Source organism: Calidris pugnax, unplaced genomic scaffold (assembly GCF_001431845.1).
Source record: "Calidris pugnax isolate Ruff unplaced genomic scaffold, ASM143184v1 scaffold206, whole genome shotgun sequence".
Taxonomy (NCBI): domain Eukaryota; kingdom Metazoa; phylum Chordata; class Aves; order Charadriiformes; family Scolopacidae; genus Calidris; species Calidris pugnax.
In genome coordinates, this window is record NW_015090957.1 from 2,007,845 (window position 1) to 2,032,150 (window position 24,306).

The window sequence follows — 24,306 nt, forward strand, 5'->3', positions numbered from 1 at the left end:
AAACTAATGCTAAAATATACTCTAATGGCTGCATTTAAAAATGAAAATTTGGATTTAAAATTTTTGCGTATGGAAATGATGGCTGCTATAAAGGGATTTTAATTCACCCTTATCCTTTTACCTTTAGATTTATGATTCCATGGCAGTTCCCTATTCCATTGTTTATTTTTATGCCAAACTATTTGGTTCTCATTTGAGTATTCTCAAAAGGTGGGGCAGGTCTGATGCTTCTGAATTGCTTATCGAGGAACCAAGCTCTTTGGAGAGAGTTAACCCATTAAAAATACAAATGGGAAATAAAGGAAAAAGAATTGAGACTGTTGCCGTTGAGGTGCACACAACAGTCAGTCTGGTGCAGTTGGAGCAGAAAGGGCTTAAGAAGTTCAGTTGTCAACATTGGTCCTTGAAGCCTTAATAAGTGACTTTTGGAAGTGTAGCTTAAAGTCCAAAAGGACAAGTGCTGTCTGGTTTGCTTATTTTGGCAGCTGGATTGGAGTTTCCATTGCCGTGTGCTAAGCATCGTTTCCAGGGGAGTTGGTAGCTCAGGAGCACAGGAGGGGGCTGTATCAGAGCACGGCCCCTCCTGCCGGCCCCACCTCAGCATCCCTCACATCAGGAACAAGGTCGGCATTGTCTCCGGTTGGGTTTCATTCCTTACCACGAGAGGAGAGGCTGAAAACTCTGAGATAGGCAATGTCTATGGTATTTCGTAAATGCTGCCCAAAATGGATGCCCAAAAATGCGGTTTTTGTAACGTCCACTCTTGCTGGATAAAGGCAGAGCTGAGTTGCCGGGCGAAGAGCCTCGTGTGAGAGGCAGGCAGTGATGAGGCAGCTCGGTTCTGCAGCCTTTCCAGAGATATTTCTCACATCTTTTGCATAGATTATTATGTTGTATTTTGCAACCGTGTGATCACTGCATACAAAAGTAATTAGTTAACTTTTTTGTTTTCTGAACGATGTAACGATATTTTTTTCATGTGCTTTCCTCCTACAAACATAAATCAGGCTATTGTCTTCCAGAGTGAAAGGTTTGGAACCAAAAATACAATTTGGAAGTGAAACATTTTTCAGCTGCAAGTAATATTAATAGTAATTGCCACTTAGTGATCTTTCAGTTGGTAGAAACAAACCATCGAAATGATAATTGTAGGATTCTCTGGGATTTAGATTGATTAACAAACCAGACAACCAAGTGGGCAGCGTGCACGGAGCCAGAACTCTGGCTCATGGAGAGTCGGCAGAGCTTATCTGGAATCAGTGGAGCAAAGCCCATTTTATTCCATTTGCCCAAAGAATAAACATATGCCATGTCAGAAATAGAACAGTTGGAAACAATTGCTGCATGGGATGATGATGAAAAATAGCTGGAGAAGGACGGGAGGGTGATTAGACTTCTGCAAAGCCAGACGCTGACTGAAGGATGTAAATGAGGCCGGGCTGGCATTAGGGGCGATCGTCCCGGGTGCTGCGGTGACGGGGAGCGCTCCGTAACGTCTGCTCAGCTCTCCTCATGAGCTGGAAGGAATTCCTACACCTTTCACATGGGAAAGAGAACCCTTACAGATGCCCCAGGAAATGAGCTGTTTAGAAAAATAGGGATAATTTAATTTGGGTCCCACTGAAATTGAGGAAGTTCAGTGTTTGCAATTGCCAATCAATTGAAATCTATTTTATTCTTTAGAAGTATCCTTTGAAATAGTGCATTTTTATGTATTGGAAATGTAGAATTTAAAGTATTCAGGGAATGTATTATCTGTAAAGAAATTGTGAATTACTTTGAATCATTTCATCATAATCTCCCAACTCATTGCTTGATAGTACGGTGTTTATTTCAAGTTTTTCACAATCTCAGATCTAGATTGTTCTGTTTTGCTGAAATGTGGACCAGTTTTGAAATATCTGAACTGAGATTAACATTAAGAAAGAACCTGTAGTGAGAGTGAAAAGCTAAAATACCTGATTCTTGAAGTAAGCACACTTAAAAATTGTTCTTTTTATGTATTTTGGGAGGACGTGTATGACCTATGCTGTGTGACAACCTATAGCCTCGGTCACAGGACATAATTCAATTAAAATGATCCTTCCTTATCTCAGAGAGAAAAAGTTCCTTCAGATCATTCATAAATTTTAATGGGAGTCATATTGTAATCGGGAGCTAATTTTCTTTTCCCATTATCTCCTGCCATCCTGTGATATGAGAACAGTTTGTTCTCTACAGCAGTCTTCACTCCGGGCTTTGGTTTCTCACAAAAGTCATTAACTAGTGAAGAGACTGGATGGTGGTGGAGGACAGCTTTGGATGGTGGTGGAGGACAGCTTTGGATGGTGGTGGAGGACAGCTTCACCCGGGCGGACAGACAGGGGGACAAGTCCTCTGCCAAGTGTCCCTCACTCACCCTCCTGCTCTTGCCTGGGGCACATGGACAGGTTGTTACAGACAGGGGTTTAGATTCAGGAAATGTGTCTGAAACATTAAAATTTTATCATTGTGTAGAGTCTCTTGATTTTTCAATGTTCATGCTTATCTCCTCCTTTATTGTGTTGTTTACTTGATGTCTGCCTTTCTCGTGTCTGTTTAGCATTAGGCTCTGCTTCCCTTCGTTGACTCACAGGTGAAATACTTCACTCTAAGTTTTATTTCCTCTGTAGTTATATTTTTTACAACAGACAAAAAGCCACCAACCTATGCCATTCTAACTCTTGGTTTCCCTTTTCTTACCAGTTTGCTGTTTTGTGGTTCACAAGAGATGCCATGAGTTTGTCACCTTCTCTTGCCCTGGGGCTGACAAGGGACCTGACACTGATGTAAGTACATTGACATTTAATGTGTTGCTTTTGCACGTAATTTTCTGTTGTTACACCTAACTGTGAGACTGAATTACAAACAGTATCAATGGGCTCTTTAGGGTAGATAATTTTAGTGTTGAGTCATTTTTAACAGTTCTGAATTGAATATTTAAGGTCTGTAAGATCTATTTTTGGTAAGAAAAGTAACAATGAACATGTGACCAAGACCAGTGTCCCTCAGAACATGACAACCCTGAGGTGTTTACTTAAGCACGAAGTCAGCATTTTATTTTTATTTGCTTTATGTTGGATGTCTTTGATACTACCAATTCCCAGAGAAGGCTGAGGCTTTTTCTGAGCTTTCTTTGCATCCATCTTATCTGAAGGTGTGTCTTCAGAGGTGACTCTGGTCCTTGTCCTCTCTGCAGACAAGGCTCTGTAGCTCCAATTAGATGACAGTTTTATCTGGAGGCAGCTGGCTTATCAGAGATAGGGTTTTGAAACAATTGTATTGATGCTGGAGCTAGAAACCATTGGGATACACCCGTTCTGTCGTGCTCTTTCCATACTGCAATGTACACGTAGCATTTTTGGTCAACAACCGGTTTTTACTTTCAACGCATCTGCTTCCATGGCGAGACACATGAACGAGAATTTTGTGTCACTCTGCTGAAATAATAAACTAATCTTGTTTGTTCACATAAAAATAACATTTCTTTGGGTTTTATAAATCCCACTTTACAGTGAAGTAATTTAGCATCTGCTTATGGGAACAATACATTCCAAGTGTTCTTTGTCTGAATGGCTCTGTTTTGTTTCTTATAACATATTCATGCTCTAGATTGTAGGCTATTATCTCCTCTGATGAAATGCACCAGAAGACTTTCTTGCTAGGTTTTAATGAGCTTCTCATCAATTGTTTTAATATGCTAGCCATGACATCAATGAACAATATATGGGCAGAAGCCACAAGGGGTTTTGGAAAATTTGAGATGTTAAAAAGTTTTCTTATTTTTTAATTTAAATACAGGGAAATGCCAAAGAACTGAGAAGAATTTTAAAAACAGTTTATTTTTTTAACTTTTCACATAATCTAAATTTGGGTACATAAGATAAGTGCCTGAGTTGGGAGCGTAGTTGCCCTGTTGAGTTTCTCCTGCTCAGCTGACAGAGACAGTCCCTTCCAGAGGGCAAACCAGCTCCGAGGCAGCCCCGGTCATACCCGGGGTTGGTCCTTGTCTGGTCGCACCGAGGGTTGAGCGGGGGTGAGATCTGATGCCTTGGGGCAGCAACACTGAAGCTGATGGCACAAAGGCTGTCCTTAACCTCCGTCTCCTCTCGTCCTCACTGTGCCCCTGCCTCTCCCCACTTAGGAAGAGGAGACCCTCCCGTAAGCTGGCTCCTCAACAGCACCTTTCCCAAAAAGCTTCAAGTGCTGCTGCTTTGGCAACTGCTTACAACACAATCTTCTCAGAACTCGAAATATCATTGCTAAAATCAGCTGAATGATAGTAAAAATGGAATTGTAACTGAAGCCTTTCTTTTCACCTTTCCTTCTTTTTCCATATTCGGTTCTGGTAACTCACCAGGTGCTCCATTATTTCATTTGTATCTGTTTTCTCCAGCTGTCTTTTTCTTCCTATTCACTTTTTTGCACTTCGGTTCTCATCTCAAATTTTCTTCACCTTTTATCAGCTGCTCCTGCTCCAGTCCTAGTTCCTTCTCTATTTACTTACTCGTTCTCTAAACATAGCTCGTACATTGCTGGTTTGCTTTGGTTGGTTCCTACAACACAAGTAGAATAAAACAATTAAATCTAGTTTTATCTTAGTGCTCAGTTGGGATATGAGATGTTGATGAAAGTTATTGTTGCTTCACAGGCTCAGTAGTGACTCTCATGAGCAGGTCTTCTGCATCTTTAGAGAGTGGTTTGACTCTTGAAAGTGTTCTTGATTATTTTTTCGAAACACAGGTTCTTCAGGCTTTTTCTTCTAAAGCATCAATGAGAACACACATTTGTGCATGAGACCATTTAATTATATCGAGAATCTCTTAATGATTACAGAGTCTGGTATGTGGCAGGTTGTTAACAGGCTTTAATACTGCTGACAGCATTTCATTATTTGTCTTTGTGGCCTTGGTGATTAAATAAATCAGCGTAATGCCTTCTTTTAGTATTTGGGTTACCAAATGATCATTTTCAATATTTACACAGAAGCGATATCTCAAAAACACTTTGAAGATTAAAAGCAAACAGAAAATAAATATGTTTTATTAAAATTGTGCTATATTAGTGTGTCCTATTACACAAAGAGGATTGTAGGATGTTATACTTTAATTTACTGGAATATTTGATTATAATGTCTACCCTTTTACAGTTCAGTAACTTATTCCTATCTGAGTTAGTACAAGCTTTGTTCTGAAATGCACTGTGCTATAAAGCTTATCATAACATTTAGCAGATTTTTAAATATTAAAAAGTCCTTTTCTAAATTATTTTGTGCAGACGCACAATTAATTTGCATACTCAAATTCTCCAGCAGGTTTGCATGATATAACCTTGCCATTAATTATAAGAGTAATATTGTGATTAATAAAACGAATTTTTCCAGAGCAATAATTATAAATTATAATAATTATATATTGTAATAATGTTTTTTACATATTATAATATTTTTAAATTATCATGCACTGTACTTTTAGCATAAATGAGGCAAACTTTACAAACACATCGTTAGAATAATTATCAGTTAAATTTGTTTCGTTTAATAAAGAGAATCCAAAGTCTTAACAGCTGGGTAGATGCCCTGCGACGGGTGACAGTCAGGGCTGGAGCACAAAGCATTTCAATGTGCAAAACGTTTCCCACTCAGCAGCAAAAGTGCCTTTAGCACCGAGGGAGGGATTTCGTGCAGGTGAGTGTTCAGAGCCGTCCCCGCTGAGCCCGGAGGTATCTGGGACACGGTGCAAGGACTTATTTATAGCTGTGTCCTGGGGCCAGCTGGTGGCTTCGTGCTGCAGCCCCCCAGGGATACGCGGTTTCTGAGCACTGGGGTTCATTAGTGGGTTTGGAAGACTCCGAAGGAGAGAAACCCCATAATTTTTAGAAACTTTATTCTGACTTCCATGGAAGCAAAATGTGCCTGTGGCTGAAGGACGAGGTCGAAGTGTATCTTTAAAACAATGGTCTTTTGAACAAGAGAATTGAGCTACTTTAAAAATAAATTATGTACAGAGAGATTTCTATCATGTAGCTCTTTTCAAAGCTCTTCATAACATTTTTAGGCTGCAGCGTCCCCTGCAGAAAGGGGAAGCCCCACTGGCAATTTTAGTAATTTCACTAAATATATTTAAAAGTGCAATGAAAGTTATTTTTAAATTTCTAGATATTTAAATACACTCAAAACAACAAAGAGATTTCACGCTGTACTACCCACAGATCTTTTCTGATTTCCTACCTTTCATGCTATATAGCTAAGTATTTCATATATTTTAACTACTCAGCTGTATGAAAGTCCTGTGGCTAACCTGAATTTTGGATAATAGGCAATCTTGTCCTAAAAGTATTTTCTTTTTAATTGAAATAAGAAGCTTCTCACTTTGTCACAAAAGATACCCAAAGGCAGGAAGATCTGGCAAGATATAGCTCACTGCTTGCCAGATTAGCAAGAATGCTGTCTTCAACAGAAGCTGTTGGAATTTTTTAAAGTGATTTCCCCGACTTCTGAATCTCTGCAGAATGTCCAAAGTAGTTTAGAGAATAAAGGTTTCATGCTTAAGGTTTTGACCTCAAAGCCTGAAAAATTAACTGTAGGGAAAACTTGCTTATATAACTTTTCTTATTTTTTTAAAATTGTTTTTAAATGGTACTGTGCACATCTGTAACGGCTCATTATGAAATACGAGTATTTGAGTATATTGACAATGAAATTTCACTTTGAATAGAGTCAGTCTTGAGGTGAGCCTCGTTTTAATGGAAGAGAGAGAAATTAAAGAGGAAATATTCCAAGAAGGGCTCTGTGTTCCATTCTGTTCACGTTCAGCCAGCAGCTGCAGGAGGCTGATGGATGCGGTGGGGAGAACAGGCCTCAGTTTCCTCCCTCACGTGCTTTTAAACTGCAACAGGGCCTGATGCCCCTTGGCATCCCTCTCCCCTTCCCGGATACTTCAGAATCCAAGTCCTGTTTTCCTACCCGTCTCAATAAACAGAGTCCAGCCATATGTCACCCTCTCCGCCGTATGTTCATCACCAGTTGGCAGGCGCTGCCGGTGTTCAGGGACATGCTCCTCACCTGCCCGGGTGCTCTCCCGTGGGGCAGGGACAGGCCCACCAGCTCCGTGCCCCTCAGAGAGGGGTGGTCGCCACTGTACAGAGGTGTTCCTGGCCCTGCTTGCCTAAATGCCTCAGTTCAGTAGTTGGAAGCACTTCAGGGGTTACTTGAAAGCAGCTCATGTACTGGAATATGTTTGCATTTATCATCCACTGAGAATACGTTTGTACCTTCTATTCCTGCACTAAAGCACAGACTCCTTTTATTGAAGCTAAAATGGCTTTTAAACTGAGTGAATGATCCTCAAGAAAATTAGAATTAAATGAAAAAGGACCAGGTTCATGAACTTTCATAACTACGTACAATCCCCACCCCTCCCTCTGCCCTACACCACCATCCCGGACCTGACTCTCTGAGTTTGTCCATCTGCAGAAGATGAATGGAAAAATGCATACCGTGGTGTTGAACAGAGCTGTGTGAGTCCTCTGCAGGTACACACCCTGCTGAGAGGGACGACACAATGGGTGACTGCCTTCCAGAGCCACCTTTGCTGAGGTCTTCCATCCCAGCCTTTAGCGTTTGGGTTTATGGAGCTTGCACCTGAGTCACGGCGCATGTCCTTTAACTAGGTTTTTGTTATAGTCTCTGAGCTTTAAAAGTTCATAACTTTGAAAGCTTTTTATTTATAAAGAATATATTTTTCCCAATCCAAAACAATTCAAATGCTGAATAACTGTGTCGTAAAAAATTAGAATTTTTGTTTTTTAGGCTTTTGCTGTGCAATATACGGTATAACATAGATGGTCCTTGTAAGAGTTAATAATTAAACAGAGACAGTACTGCTGAGGGAGATAGGAAATTTATATAAATGATGAATCTGAAAATGTTGGTGATTTTCATCTGTTAGCATTGGAGAATGATTACTAGGTGGTGATATTATAAAGGCAGAACTCTCAGCAAAGTTATTCCCACTAATAAAAAGAAATCTTGTTGATAGGTTTGCTGTTTGAGTGGCAGTAACTACAACTGATTAAGCAATCTGCTGGGTGCTAATTCCACAATCAAAACTTTTTCTAATTCCTCAAATTGAAGTTGACATGATTCCAACAGCCTTTATTTTCCAGTTCTGAGAGTATATTTCATGGTGCAATGTAAGTTGAATTTAATTATTTCCTTGTCGTCTCGTGCTTACCCTTTGCCAAAGTTATGTCAGTCCTTAAACTGTCCGTAAACATGCCGAGATGATCCTGGGATTAGGGGCGAAGAATGCTTAAGACTTACTAATGATCTATTTTCTTACATGAGATGTCATGTGTAAAATGTACCATAGACATTTCTATCAGGTTCCACCCCCATAATCATGTGGTGGTGTTTTTTTAATAAAAAATCCCCAGTCTTACGGCATACTGAACTTATGAGCTAGAAGGAACATCCACAGTCACAGACCACTAAGGAACCAACCTTGCAGAATGCCAAACGCTTTTAGCACTCTGTGTTTTTTGAGGTGGCAGTTCTTACACCAAATTTAGATGAAATCTTAATTTGGAATAAAATGAGTGGGCTAATTTTGAAAAGCACTGTAGATCCCATATGCTACAAATAATTCCAGAATGTGTCACTGGAGAGCATACCTATCTTTGTAAATTATTGGGAGCTGTTTCCTTGGGGTGCTGGGAGAGATTTGCCAATGACTGCTGAGTTAAAGTGGTGTAGCCTCCATTTCTTAATATAAATCACACAACTCCAGAACACTGCCTGTGGGCTCAGGGAATAAAGAACAACTTGTTCTCTGTAGGAGAGAGCAAGTTTTTTTTATCCAGGTGTTTTGACCCTGGAATAGAGAGATGAAAGAGAGAGAGAGGAAAAGCCAGGAGGGAGGGAGGCAGAGACACATCCCAACTGGGGGGAGAGCAGCTGCCCTCCCCTTCTATCGCAGCTCCGGTTATCAAACCGGTCACTTCAGTGAACAAGAACAGCTTGGTTTCATTATTGGGTGTGCAGTTATTTTGTTTGTTTCCCCTAAATTTTCACTGTCCATTATTGGGATGATACTCTGAAGAGATCCAAATAGTTCATGGATTTTTCTTCAGCCTTTGGAAAACATTGGATTTGTCTTGAAATAGCCGGTGATACAGAGAACATGTGTTAGATGACATCATGGTCACAAAATATATTCTCATTTTTTATAATTGGTCAGATTTTTGTAACAACCTAATGAAACTTGATACAAACAGATTTTAAACTAATTATATATTACCTGGGCTGAAAAACAAAATCCCGGTGCTTCTATTGAAGTAACAGTATGCCGGTCATGATTTCTTTCATGATTTGATTCCTGCTGTTCCCTTGCAAATAAATAAATTGTAGCATGACCCATGTAATTAATGAAACTTAATCCTTAAAGTACCAGTGATCATAGCCTGAGCTTATAAGCTAAAAGCAAAAGCGTGTAATAAATTCTGGTAATGAGAACTTAATAGATACAAGAGTCAGAGATTGATTTATCCTCCTTTCTTTGTGTCCCCATGAGAAGGGTACCTGCTGAACTAAGGCATGAAAGAAATGTCTCTGTGTTGGGAGAACCGTTGTAATCTGTAACAAAGCTACCTTCAGGTCTGTTTCTATGGCAACAGGAGCATCAGACCAGCAAAGAATGGACCAGAAAGGAGATAAAAGCCTCTATAAAAATAGTTATAAAAAGGGTATGCATAGCTTTCACTGCTTTTGTTTCTTCTTTTTAAAATTAAGAAAAGAGGGGAAGAAAGCCCAAAACTTGGATTTTTTTGAAACCTGGTTATTATGGTAGCCGTTTAAGTTAGAGCGCTGGAGGACTAGTAGAGTAATAGCAAATTATTGACTTCATGGACATTAAGAAGAGTTTATAGCAAACAAATCTAAACTTAGTAGAAGCCATATAATTTTTAAAGTGTTTTTTTTCTGTAACTCCTCTCAAAAAAGCATTTTCTGAATCTTAGGGTCTTCATTCTTTTATAAAAAACTTATAACGAGATGAGAAATGATAGATCTTTTGTCTGCAAATAACTGTTTCTCCTATCCAACTAATTGCTTTATTATCATTAAATTTTCCTTTTGGTGTCCAGTTGCAAGTGTGTGAATTATGGAATCACGTGCTGGCAGTCTGTGTGGTCAGTATTCTTCTCTTTGTGCTTGTGTTGCCAGAGATTGGGTAAGACCGTGTCAAAAAGAATAAAAAACCTTTTTCCTCCGTCTTTCAAATGTTTAACTAGGGTCATTTCAGTGGGGAAGGTGCCATTCCCAGCACCAATGAAAAAATGTGGAATTAGTGCAATATACATCTGAACTTGATGTTAATACTCTGATACTTCTTGAAAATGAAATCTGCTGATCTCTATTTTTAGGTAAGCCTCCTTTTATAATGGTTCTCTCATTGCTTCACAATTTCAAAGATAAAAAATCAAGGTAAAAATGGGATGTATATTTACCTGGTTTACTTGTATCATGGAAATCTGCAATCTGTATTTAGAAAAGAAAAAACCTGTTGAAAACATTTTAGCTCTAGTTTTTGTGCTTCAGATGTTCCTGATCCATGGTTCTAGAGGTGCTTTGTCATGCGCTGCTGCTTAGAAGTCTTTCAGCAGCTTTGAAAATAAGCAAGAGAGTCCAAGGAAATTAACGTGTATAAATAACACAGCAAAACCCTGTCACTATACTATTGAAAGAATTTATTGTGTCATTTCTTTATAGAAATGTGGTACCATTTTTTATGGTCCTTATTTATGGTTATGTCTTTGTCAAGTGTTAAAAAATAAATCGGCATGATCACATTATTTCAAATAACATTAGTAATACAGCGACTTGCTAAAGAGCTGGCAGGTGCAGTTGCACAGTCTGGTTTCTTGAAATAAAGAGCAAATGATGATTGTTTGCTTGAGTAGGGACTTCAGTGGGCACAAGTGAAAGGTTACTTTCAGTATGTTTGTCTAAAGTAGAGATTTATAAAAATTCGGGTATACTTTGTCCAGAGGGTAGGCCAAAAGGCAACCTGAGTGCAGTGATGAGGTTTGAGGGAGTTGGAACAGTCAGGCATAAGAATATCTATACAAAACCTCTGTTATATGGGCCAAAGATACATATGTGCAGTGTTTATGAAGATGATTCTTAATTTTGTTGTCACAGGTTTTTTTTCTAGAATATTTTTTTCTAGAATCACTTGAAATCTGGGATTATCGCAAATTACTGTTTTCTTCCTGAGAAGATTCTTTGTATCTAATTAAAGATAATTTGAGCCTTGCAATCCTAGCATGCAACAGGAAGAAAACCTGGCTATCTCTTCTTATAAATAGCTTTATGAAATCCTTCCTTAGTCAAAATCCACTTTTATGTTTCAAGGTCTCTATTAGTACCTACGGACTGACCTACTTACGAGTGAATGAGTCATGTTGCATTGTTAAATCTGAAGCCTAAAATCCCACTCCTCACCACACATTAATGACATTCCTTTTTTAGCATATTAAAAAGCTTTTTACTTCACTTAATTAAAACAAATAAGCATTTTAATAACCAGAGACTTTAATTTATGTGATTGTTCTCAAAGTCTGTTCATTTTGTCATGTTGACCTTGTTTCTACCAAGTAGAAATTCTGTTCTTAGTCTTGAGAATTGCGTTACATTGGCAACTGGGCGAGGGGAGTGGAGATGCTGGGCTGCGTCCTGCTGGCATCCGTGTGCTGTGCCCGTGGCTCCCACATGGCTCTGGCATCCAAAGGGTGCAAGAGGAAAGAAAAGGCTTTTGGAGAAGCAAAAGCAAAAAGAGATAGGAGGAGGGTGGAAAAAACAGTAGAAATGAACGCAGTCCTGTAACTTTTAGGAGAAATGTATAATCCCTCAGAGTTTTGTTTAACATCTGTCACTTGTATCTTCATGTGCCAAGAGCATGATTGGACCATTCACGAAAAGAAAAAGAACTGTGCAATCAACAGACTTTGTTCAGTATTCCTGTGTAAAGGGGATTTGCGATAAATAATATGAAAGACTTCAAACGCAAATGGCTTTATATTTAACTTGCTTAATTTAGAAACTTGCCACACAGAGGTAAAATTAAGAGAAGTAGAAATAAACATCCATTTTTTTTATTTGCTGGAAGCGCATTACAGAATGAGAGGGGTAGAAAATGTTCTATTCTACCATTCCAGATTAATCCTTTGCTCTTATGTGAGAAGGTACAGCTGTTTACTGATCTTACAAGCTCAAATCAAATCAGTGTTTCCTAGTGCTTTGTATTTGGCAACAATAAAGCCCTTGGGTCAAATAAGGAGAGCGTTTCTGCTGCGCCAGGACATGTACCTGAGCTGCTCCAGCACCCTGTCGAGGACGTACGTTGTGTGTCCAAACTGAGTCGCTTTAGTGACTTAACAGTCCAGAAATGGCTACTAGAATGAAAGTTTATTATCAAGTAGTTCTAAAATGAATGAGGAAAAAAGTACCATTGTCATTTTTTTCACATTAGCTGTCATTGCACTGCATTTTATTTTTTTAATCTCTCTGCTCCTGTCACAGCAGTCCATTCACTCAGGTTCATTACTGCTTGTTTTGCCAATACTGTTGGGATACACTCCAAGAATTTGGGTTATTAGTCATGGTGATAAAAGACCAATGCATCTTAATCAATGCAGGCTTCCAAAAAATAAACATTTCCTGAAGTTGTGGTTCAAAATGATCACATTTAAAAGTAAAGTTCCTCCTTAATAAATAGAGGGGTTTTTTGTCTTCTGAGAATGTCACACATGAACGTATCTTTAACATCACTGCAGGGGGGTTGGACTAGATGGCTTTTTAAAGACCTTTCCAACCTGAATTATTCTCTGATTTTATGAAAATTAAGGTAATAAATCAGAACCACCTAATCTGGGAGTGTGCTGTGTGCAGTTTCAAATAATAAGATATATGCTGTTTGCACTGGCTTTTTCTTATGTGGTTACATGCCTATGTGTGCATAAACATTATCACCATGTACCAAAAAGTATTTATGGTACCTATATGTTTTAAAAGCATTACAGTTACACTAATATCTGGCTGTAAGAAAACCTCAGTACTGCAAATAATACAGCCCAGCATACCAGTTTTAAGAAATCACTTATTTTTCAAGGAAAAGCTCTCTCTATAAATGAGAGCTGCTCTGAAACGAACAAGCCAACAGTTGGGTTTTGTAAAATGTACTGAATGCAAAATACCACTTTGGAAATCGTGGTGGTGAAGACAAATTCAGGAAAAGGTCTCAGAAACAGTGGGTTTCTAGGCATTTCTAACATTAGCACAGAATTTGCATCTAAGTCAGTGGGAGTCTTCAGTGCTTAATGAACTGTGCTTGATTTACAAGCTTGGTATTTAAACTGTTTCTTTAACACAAAAACAAAAAGTCTGTAAGATGGCAGCTTTAATAAAACCTAAAAATACACAACATGTACCATGTTCCATCTATTCAGGTCAGAGCGTGTAGGAAAACGCTGATTATGTGGAAGTGTTCATCTTCTACAGACCCACGGGCAAAGAGACCCCGGCTTTGGTGCTGGTGGAATGATCCCACTCTGCTGTAGCACCGATGTGGCATGATGCCTGTGAAACTGGATAAAAAATTTATAGTTCATTTCCTAGAAAATGGAATGTGAAATGATGTGTAGGTCTGTGTGACCGCGGTGGTCCCTGTCGGTGAGTTCCTGCTCAGGGTCACCGTGATGAGCTGGGCTCTTCCTGCAAAGGCTGTTGCAGTAAATGTGCCTTTAGGCACCAGGTGTTCTGCCTAAAATGCGGTGTTACACAGTCAGCCCTGTCTTCTTTAATAAGCTTTGCAGCTTTCATATACATTCCCTTCGTTGTGATTAAAAAGAGGTGGAGGTGTAATAAGGCCAGTGGCAGGAAACTGTTGGTTCCAAAAACTTGCTGGAATAATAATACAAAGAAGCAGATCAGGAAAAATGTTTTAACTGGATTTCTCCAATATCCCAGACCTTGTGCAAAATCATCCAAGAATAGCCACTTTGAAAAAGTCTGTTAATGCTATTCTAACTTAAAAGACAACAACTTAAAAATGAAGTCTGTCGATAAGAGGAGAAAAATAATAGGTAGTAATCAAAAAAGCAAAGAGATTGCATCAAGTCCTTGCTAATGATATTCTATAATTAGATCTCCGTAGTGGATCGGTAGAATAATCTATTTAATTTTAACTATAGTTTGGGGTAGAGTACTATGCCTTATTGTATTATGTCTCTATAATGAAAGAACCAGCATTGCTTTTGTAATAAATACATTTTTCTCAAAATGCTCTCTTTTCTCAATTTACCAGACATTTCCATACCACCTTGTGAAGTTTTTCCGTATTCTTTCTAATGGGATGATCTTTGGTCCTTCGAAGGAAAGGGATATTGCACAAACATTCTCAGTTATGCAGCAAGTTTTTTGGCCTCACGTATTTTCATGTATATGCTGCTATTTAATGATTTATCCTTGACTGGCGTGCCTTATGTTGAGATGTTCTTTATTACAGCCTAATTAAATTAAATCATATACCGTCTATGTCTAGTTCAATTAAAATGAATTGGACAGATTGACCTGCTTAATACTCTTCAAAGCATGTTATTAGTCTGTACAGTCCCTTCAAGACAAATTGTCATCTCTGGAGACAATACTTACTGTCTGCTTAAAAACAGAAAAAAATACCAATCTGTGTAGCTAAAATGATATAAAAATATGTATCTTTCCACTTAGAACAGAAACTTAAAGTAAACAGTAAACCCAGTGAAGTTAGATCAGGTGCAAGCAGGAAAACAGCCACCTTACAGCACCGTGCGGCTCCTGCTGCTGACCTTCAGGTCTGCTTGAGGTTGTGTTTCATTTTTGCATTGTACCTGCCTGTCTTCACAGCTCCTTTTTCTCCTTTGCCTCCCAATTCATTGCATCCTCAATTTATCAGCTTCCTGGTGCCTATTTCCAAGGTACTTTCAGTCTGGTATTCTGCACGCTCGTGTCTCTGAAAATCTAACAAAAATTTCTAATGAGATCTGATTTAGGATTTGTTGGTTTTGACTACAAAGCAGTCTTTGAGACACTTCTTTAATTTGCTTTCTTCCTCAACTTCTCTCCTTTTAGGTCTTTGCTTTTTGGGTGGTTTTTTGGTTAGTGGTTGGTTTGTTTGTTTGTTTTTCCTAGCTAGTGTTCATATTTTTGTTCCATATCTGTGCTTCCCCTTCCTCCCTTTCCATGGGGCTCCCAAAGAGCCCTCACTGACCCTTGTACGTAACACTTCTTTTCTCCATCATGAGGTAAACTATGATTTTTGATTCTGCTGTTGTTCTTAGGGGATTTACTTGGCTGGACATCGATAGTGGAGTTCTCCTGAAGTTCACTTCAGTGTTTTTTCGCTTGCCAACTTTGATTAGATAATTGTGCTTTTAAGACAATAATTTAACCTGTTATTACTCTCTTGAGTTCTAACTGTCCTCTCCTACCTATTAGACATGACATCAGGAACTCATCTTTAGTACAAAGACATTGTTTTTCCCATCTCTGAGCGTGCAGATGGTGTGTTGTTTCTTGCTGGAAGTAGTCTTTGCAGAATATGCTGCCAAAGTATCTTCATTAACCAGCTGGTAGAAGTTTGAGCAAGTGACCACCTTTCCTTCAGATGAGAACATCGTTTTGTCTGGCGAAACTTGCAGATTTTTTAGTGCCCTCAGCGCTCCTTTGCAGCCCTCCCGTGTGGGCACAGGGCAGCAGCTGCAGGGCTTGGTGACCAGAAGGGATTTGGACATTCTGCAAATTGTATTGGTCATTGGTCACACAGGAGAATGAGTTAAAATATGGAAAAGACAGTGAAATATACAACTAGTTTTGTCCTGCAGATTAATTTGTTGTAAATAACTGCCCAGCAGACTTAAAACACTGTCTGAAGGAAAGGGTTCTTTAACAGCGTGGTTGAAGCTCAGGCACCTGCTGAGTCTTTGCTGTCCTGGGGTCTCCTGGGGGTGTTTCGCTGCCCTGACCTTGAGTAAACCTGCTGCATCCAGAATATCCTCCAGGATTACATCCTGAGACACTGTGACTGTACAATAGTACTTCACAATTTTCTTTAAAACATATTTAATGATATTTTAAAAGAAATTTAATTATTCTGCAAAAAAATAAAAATGTTTATTTGTTTGTGATACAGAACAACAGAGAAGACAAACTCTTTTTTTCTGTCTTTTTATGTGATTAAGTGGAGGCTGATGGAGTAACTGTTAAGCACTTTGAATTGAAGTTTGAGATTTATCTACAAAATTCATCATCCTGCAATAAAGAGGAAAATTTAATTTCATTGTCAATATGTAAGATGAAAATTTACTAAAGCTAGATGTTACTGTCAGTAAATTGAGTTTGAATTCATTAAGAACCTAAAAACAACCATCAAGTCAGTAATGAAGCAGGAGCAAATGCAAAAGCAGGCTTTTAATATTAGCACAGATTTTGTTGAGTTTGTTGCATGCTTCTTACTGCTACCTACTTATTTTCCATTTTTTACCCGATTTTGTAAGGAAACCGCATATGGCTTGGCAGGACACTTGGTCCATCCTGCGGCTCAGTCTTTGTGACTTTAACCGTGTCCCACCAATTAATTAATTTGTCGGCTTCTTTCTCCTGACCATTCCCCCTCCGCCGTCAGAAACTCACTCCGAGGGGTTGTGCTGGGGAATTCCTGGTGCTCCCAGCCCGATGCCAGCCGGGGCTGCCAGCAGTAGGAGTTGGCGTGGCTCTAGCATTCCTGCAGCACCTCTCACCAGGCATAAGTTCTCTCCATGTCCCTGCACCGTACGGACCTCTTCACACAGTTATTTTACAAATTGGTAATTAGACACAGAGAAAATGAGTCCTGCCTGGATCATACAGTTAATGGGACAGAATTCCCCTTCTCCTCTCCTCAAATTCGCTCCCGACCCCCTGTGTTGCAGAACGTGCGTGTCTGTAGCTCTCTTTGCTTTCACAAAGCACTGTGAAAATAAATGGTATTTGCTTCTCATCCTCGGGAAATGTTTACGAGGATGGAGTTTTTCTTTTTAGAGGAGAAGGAATTGGAGATTGGGAGAAATTAGTTTTCTAATCAAGAAGAAAGCGACATCCCTTCCTTAGTGAGGGCTCCATTTGGCTTATTGTACTGCGATATTTCAGGCATTTATTTTAAAGCTGTGTGAGAAGATTGTATCTTTGAAAGATATTGAATATTTAAAATGAGTGTTCTAAGATGTTCTGAATTCTCGAGGGACAGGTTAATAACTTCAAGCTAAAATATTTCAAAATAAGAAAGTTATATTGCAATGAGTTTTTTGCCTACTTAAAATAACCCAGCTGTGAAACTAGAAGTATGTGGTACTAAGTGTTCTTTGTTCAGAGTTTAAAAATAATTCAAAACCCCAGAGATCTGGAAGCAGATGTCTGTGCTTCAGGATTCAGAAGGCTTCAACAATGGGAATATCTCATTGTCAGCACACTGATTTCATATTCATGTGGCACCCATCTATTCACAGAAAAGTTTCTTTCTCCATTGGTGGAAGCGTAGTTTTCAGAGAGGGGTCTGTGGTGGTGTCTCTAACTCCTCCCGTGGGCTTGGGCTAATCTCTGCTCCTCTCTGGTCCAGCCTCCAGGGCAGAGCAGAAGGAACTGGGGACTCTTCCCAGAGCACTCGTCCCAGTGTGCCATTACCATGACACCTCCAGTTCTCCTGCCTTAGTTCTACTGCCTCTTTTTTCTCTTCTTTATTCCTTTGCCATATTTTTTCTCCGAGAGTTCTAACACATTCAGGGACTCCATGTGGATGTGCCCCTCTTTGAACTGAGGAGTTACATTTTTAAATAGATACTGCCGTTTTAACCCACAGTTAGAAAAATAAATTGCCATTTTATTGGATTGACTTCTTATTCTCAACTGCGACGCTGTGGGCATGATAACTGAACCGGTAATTCTTGAGCACAAATACATGTTTAATCAAGAAGCATTATACAAAGCTTTAGGGTAAAGATCCAAGATGAAATGTTGCTTTTTCGTTAACACTAGAATAATTAGCACTTTGGTGTAGTGTTTTTCATCCGTGGCTTTTGTCATTCTTCATTTTTTAACCTGCAGTTTATGTATAGACAGTTATAATTGTATACATTGTTCTCTGGAGAGGAGATTTTTAGACACATAATCTTAGTTAAAGAGCATTCAGTATTTGTATTTCAGGTGTTAGTTCAGTCTGGGTATTCAACATTTCCTTATTTAACACAGAAAGCTTTGATTTAAAAAGTATCTACCTGATTTGCAGTGTCTTTGAGTAAACAGACAGGAGCCAGTATAGCTTCTGCTTAGAGGATCTGACGTGGCACGTCAAAAAACAGGTTTGCTGTGACCTTTGAAACTGCCCAGATGAGTCTGTAGGAAGGGCCTCCCTGGGCCTGGCGGCAGCTGATGCAGGACAGGGCTCTGTGCAGTCTCAGCTGGTTGACAGGCTCAATGTTTTCAAAGGAGCTTTGTGATAAAAACATTATTCCTGTGGCAATAAAACATCTCTTAAATGCGTTAATACGGCTTTGCAAATAGATAGATCATCTAATGCAGGGATGAGAATGATCCTCCCTCTGTACATGGAAAAGGGAGTAGCTGTTTCGGGTTCTGCCACATCAAAATGAAAATGCTGTATAAATGCGGCGTAGGGCTGTGTGTATACTTTGTGTACTTAAACTTTTATTAAGCTGTGATAAAAGCTTTTCTTTTAATGCTGTATTGCTGTTGCAGAGTAGCCTCATTTGTTGTGCCTGACATGAAATATGTAAAAAATAAAAATAATAAAACAAGACCTTGCTCTGTCAGGCTTAAAGTAGCCGTGGGAGTTGAATGGAATGAGACTTGATAAATTAATGATGCTAAGTGCTGAAGTAAAATGGAAAAGTGATGAATGTAAGCAGAGAGGTGCCAGTCTTTAATGCTGTGATTGACGAGCCGGGACCGTAGGTAATGGCAGAAGCTGTGGGCAAGACAAAAAGCAGTGAATGAATTTAAAGCAATTGGGTGAATCGGGGACTAACAGTGACAGTGGTTACGAGCGCACGTTTGTTTTAAACAGTTTAAAAAATATGTTTACTTTAGGGAAGATAATATGATTTTGTAAATATCTAACACATTATTATTATGGGTTTTTTATTTTGTAAATTTTGTAATGTAATGTGTCATATTTTACTGCAAGTTGAATTTGACTTTTTATAACTGACATTTATTTTGAATTTACATTTGTGTTTGAACTTGAACTCATGTTATTTCTGGTTTTAAATTCTTTTTTTTGTTGTTATGTTTATAGTTTTCTGTGCCAGATTCAGTCATGATCGGCTGTGGGGGTTTTGTGGTTTGGATGTTTTTGCCTGGCTCGCAGTAGCCTGGGACACGTTGGTCAATGTTAGGCTGAAGCCTCTTGCAAAGCTGCCCGTTGAGTGGGGGGAGTCTTGAGGCAAGAAAGTAAAGGGCCTGGGTGCATGAAAGTCTCCCCGTTTGGGAACTGAATTTGTTTTTGCTTTGACAGCATAAGTCTGTGTTAAAGGGGTCAGACTCTTGCACACGTGGAATCAGTGGTTGCTCTGGGCAGGAAGGATGGACTGTGCAGTAGCAGTTGTTGCTGGTGTTTCTAGTGTCAGATGAAGTAGAATGTTTTGTTTTAGGGACCCCATCTCCTTTGTGACTTGTCTTACAATTTTCTTGTCCTGAAAGGATGTTACAAATTGTTGGATAACTTTTTGAATGGGGAGATCTCTGGAGAGTTGCCTTTCAGTTCCCAGTGAGGGATTTGCAGACCATGGTGAGACAGTCCATTCCCAGTAGCTCCAGCAGCCACTGGACTCGTGTCCCTCCCGGGGCAGAATGGCTGTTGATATAATGTGCTGGTTTGTGTCTGACTGTTTGTGTCCCACACTGTTTGTTTCCCTGGAATTAATCTGAAGGGTGGTAGATGCAAAGGCAGCTGCCCATATTGGCTTGAAAAATATGTCAAATTCCAAAAGCACCTGCAAAGGCTGAGTCTGCTCCAGCGAACAAGTGCTTTGTCATTATCTGCTGCGACCGACAGTCAGGTGACATTAGAGCTGCCCATAAATCTCATGAAAGGTTAGTGTTAGTGTAAGGTGTTCTAACTAAAATCTAAGTGGAATTAGCATTCAGGCATGATCTTGGCTGAAGTTGAATTCAGAATATGGGAAGGAGCTTAAGATGTTGATTATATCTGAGAAAAGATTTTTTTTTTTTTTTATACCAGGAATAGGGTTTTTTATTTGCACAACTCCTCCATGACTTTATGGACACACCGTAAATCTAATGAGGATTGCAGCAGCCACCTGAGGCTTACTCCTCATCTTCATACACTCTGTCCCCTCCACTTGGTGAAGTTTATAGATTTACTGCATGTTATCAAGTGATACTGAATGGTAGCCTTGGATCAGACTACAGGACAGTTTGCAAAGCATACAATCCGCGTACAGTGTGTTGAATAATATGCAGAAAAATACTGTGTCTACTTGATGCAGTAAATCCTTATTTTTTTGAACAGATAAAGCATTTCATGTAAATCTGAAATTCTTCAATTGATTTATTTTTATCAAAAGTCAAAGGCCCAATGAAGAGCAATATATGAAATAGTTTTTCCTGAGTATGAAATTCTCAAGCTAAACTGTAACAGAAGCATTTATGTTAGCATTAAGCAACTGCATACTGTTTATTGCCATCTAATAACTTAGATTATGCACATTGTAAAAGTGTTATCTGAAAACATTTGTTTTCTTTGAAATGTGAAAGTTCATCTGGAGGACATCTGTTATTGTCTCCTTGGGTTTGTTTCATTGAATGGTGATGAGTTTCTGTGCTGAAGTGAATTTTCTTAAGGGCTCTTGGAGACATAATGTAATTTCTGGCTGCAGATTTATAAATATTTGCTTTGCATTTAAGTTTTTCCATGTTTTGCACTTGAGGTAGTCTGTTATGGAAGGATTTTTCTCCTCAGTTTTTATATTTTCTATTATCTTCAACTAAAAATACCTTGAAGTTCCTCCAGCTTCTTCTCGATAGGCGATGAATGTCTTAATTGTTGCCAAGGTGGCCACTGTAGAAGGAAAGATTTGCATCTTACTGACAACATCAATTTTCCTGTGTTTCTACAGGCCCAGCACTTCACCGGTGCCAGCAAAACTGGTTTTTAAAACGTTTTTTTTCTTCCTGTGCTCCTCATGTCAGTCTTCTACATGTTTGTCATACCAGATTTTTGTTTCAGCAGGATTAATATTGTGCAATTCCATTTGTACCTGGGATTAATTTTAATAATTGTTTTTGATGCAGCCTTACAAAGGCTTAGCCAGCAGTGCTAGAAAAAGCCGATGTTAATCTATATCCTGGGATTATAGAGGAAGACCAGTTTCTTTTCTTCTTCTTTTCAAGCATTATATTACTTGCAGTTGAGGAAAAATGCACTTATTCTGCTGTCATATATGACAAGCAATTTTGATAGCTGCCTGCTTTGTCATCCCTGACTGAACATGGTGCTGTAATACCGTCTGTGAATGCAACTTCAGATCCTCCATATTTTTTTATTTCCTCCATAGTCATCAATTCCATGGAGCTCGCAGCTAAAGACTGTATCTAAGTGGTACATGATACAATGAGCAGAAAGTGTCCAGCCTGACTTGCCTCATGTTGGCAAATCACTTACAGTTGTAATCATTGCAGGGACTCCCAGGATGTGTTTTTTGACTGATTTCTGTGGAAACTGGAATAGAGCTAAAACGGCACAATTTTTTCTCTTTGTTAAGAGAATGAAAATGAGCTCTTTATTTATTTTTCAGTCTTCACTTTTTTTTGTCTGTTGCTCTTGGATATACATTTTCTGTATAAAATGGAACTAGAGCACTCAAGAGGACAAACTTTAGAAATGATGGGTGGTGTGAACAACAGCATTTAGGACACCGTTAATTTGCACTGGCTGGGAGATGCCGTGCCAAAGAGAAGGAAGAAAGAGAAATGTATACAGAAGAGTCTGACTTGACCTGTAAACTCAAGAGCTGGTACAGTCAGTGTCATGGGCTTGGTTGAAGGCTTGGCCTTGGTTTGTTAGTTCATGTTACCAGTTACACGGAGGACAGAAGTTTGCAGAGGTTCACAATGTCTAGTGTAGGAATAGACTGCAGTGCTTTCTACAGCTACAAAATCTCCATAGTCAGAGGCTTCCCTAAGGAATGTTCTTACCAACAAGTGATTTTTGAGAAATAAAAAGTAGGAGTCTAAACCCGTCTTCCCTTCCTTGGAAGTACTCTGCCAGCAAAATGCTTCTGTGCAGGCTTTCTTCCAAATGAAAAGCCTCCAGTGAAATCTGGGAAGCTCCTTTGCCATCAACAGCCTTGAGAAAAACACTCTCACTAAAGAAGGAGAAGGAAAATGCTTATTGCTGAAACTTGTATCCATGGAACAGTCTCAGGGTGGGCATACTCAAAATACCTAGTTAGGAGACAACGTTGCAATGTTACTGAATGGTTTGATGAGGTCTCTCTGTATTTCTCTAATTTTTTTTTGCTTTGAATGCTGCAGAGTTGATTGTCAGATATTAAATATTTATAGGTGATATTATTATTCATTGCTAAATGACTTTTCCTGATGCTGCAAAGCAGTTGAGACTCATTCAGCCTTGGGAGAAAAGCAGGGCTGGCAGCCATGGGGAAATCCTCCTTCCAGGGCTTCAGGCACTGGAGCTCGCCCTTCTTCTAATGTAACTACAACAGTCCCTACTGTGTGCAGGTTTTTGATTAGGAACCTCAAAAGGGTCAAATTTTGCCCAAAGGGCAGAAGATCTGTGTCGATTCTTTTAATCTGAGCGTGCTCTCAGCTGTGGTCACAATAAAGCACTTTTCTCCCCAAATAGTAGCATCAAGTTTTGGTTTTAAATCCCAAATAGTGCTGCCAAAGGTTGGGGAATCAAGGGACTGTGCTAAAAGCCTGTCATTCTTTCAGGGGTTTATTGTGTGCTGTTAAGTTTTTCTTCAAGTTTCAGTATTGTTTTCTGAATTTTTAATCAGTCGATAAATAAATAGCAACTGCTCCAGTGCTGTGGAAAAATGTTATGGATCAGGCAGCTTGGCTGTGGGCTGTGCCATTGTAAGGTCAGGATTTGGGCACAAAAGCTGTTGTCAGAGCATCCTGCACATTCCGTTTGAGCTGCCTATTTATAGGGTGTTTTACTTTACTCAGAGGAGTAGGATTAGGGACTTTTGAAAAAGATACGATACTGACTTTGCTATAGAAAAGATACCAAATGCTCTATAAATACTAACGAGTCTGATGTCTCTATATTCCTTGGTCTGCAAAATTTAATGTGCTTGAATTACTTTTCTGAAGAAGGGTTATTTAGACATATGGAAAAACATCTGTTCAAGGCGTAAATAAATAGTGTTTCGGTGATTATACAATGTAAAAGACCATTCAAGGACTCTGTGCCTTAGAACCTGCCATGGTGTGATTCTGGCTGGGGTTTCTTGAAGGCAGCGTTTTTCACACTGAGGTGTAGATTTTGAGATAAACATATTTGCATCAAACCCTTCAGTCATTAATGGAATGTGTATGTACAGTCATTCCATTGGGTTTTTCTCTCTGGAGAATAAAATTCTGCCCGTGCGGTAAAATGTCAGCCGATTTCATAGTGCTGGCTTCCCTACTTCTGAAGAGACAGAGCTGAGATGAAGAGCAAAACTGAGATGGTATGTTTAAATTATGCATATTTTACCCTCCTTCCTGCCTTTTTTTTTTTTTTTTTTTTTGGTTTTAACCGTGTTATAATTTTAGAGCTGGACCTCCTTTATGGTAGGGATTATACAAGTGCAGAAGGACAGGAATCTTACTCATAGTTCAGAATTCCAGATAATCTTGAAGAACTCGAAACAAAAAACCCCATCTGTTTGGAAATTCTGGAAGAGTTGCCTTTAAGACCATGCAGTCTTACAAATAGTAGCTAACAACAATAGCAAAACATAAGGTCAACACGTCAATGTGTGCTGGCTCCAAATGAACTGTTCCAGTGTTGACTTTAATCTTTTTGAGAATTGGGATTGTACTTTGTGACTATACCCTTACCTGTAGACCCAGCTGCCCTCTAGAGTTGTCTCTAGCCCTCTAGCTATCTGCTGGAGTTGTCTTTTGAGGAGTCCTTGGCTCTTACCGTTTTGGTTCTGCACCTCGGGGTG

General features: G+C 39.2%; 1 protein-coding gene across 2 annotated transcripts in view; it reads left to right on the forward strand.

Moving 5' to 3' along the window:
* Positions 1–24,306, forward strand: part of PRKCA (protein kinase C, alpha) — a 138,872-nt gene that overhangs the window by 53,684 nt on the left and 60,882 nt on the right. For both annotated transcript variants that reach the window (XM_014952259.1, XM_014952260.1), the window contains exon 3: positions 2,725–2,807. In XM_014952259.1, coding sequence (XP_014807745.1) covers positions 2,725–2,807 — 83 coding nt within the window. The remainder of the gene's footprint in view (positions 1–2,724; positions 2,808–24,306) is intronic.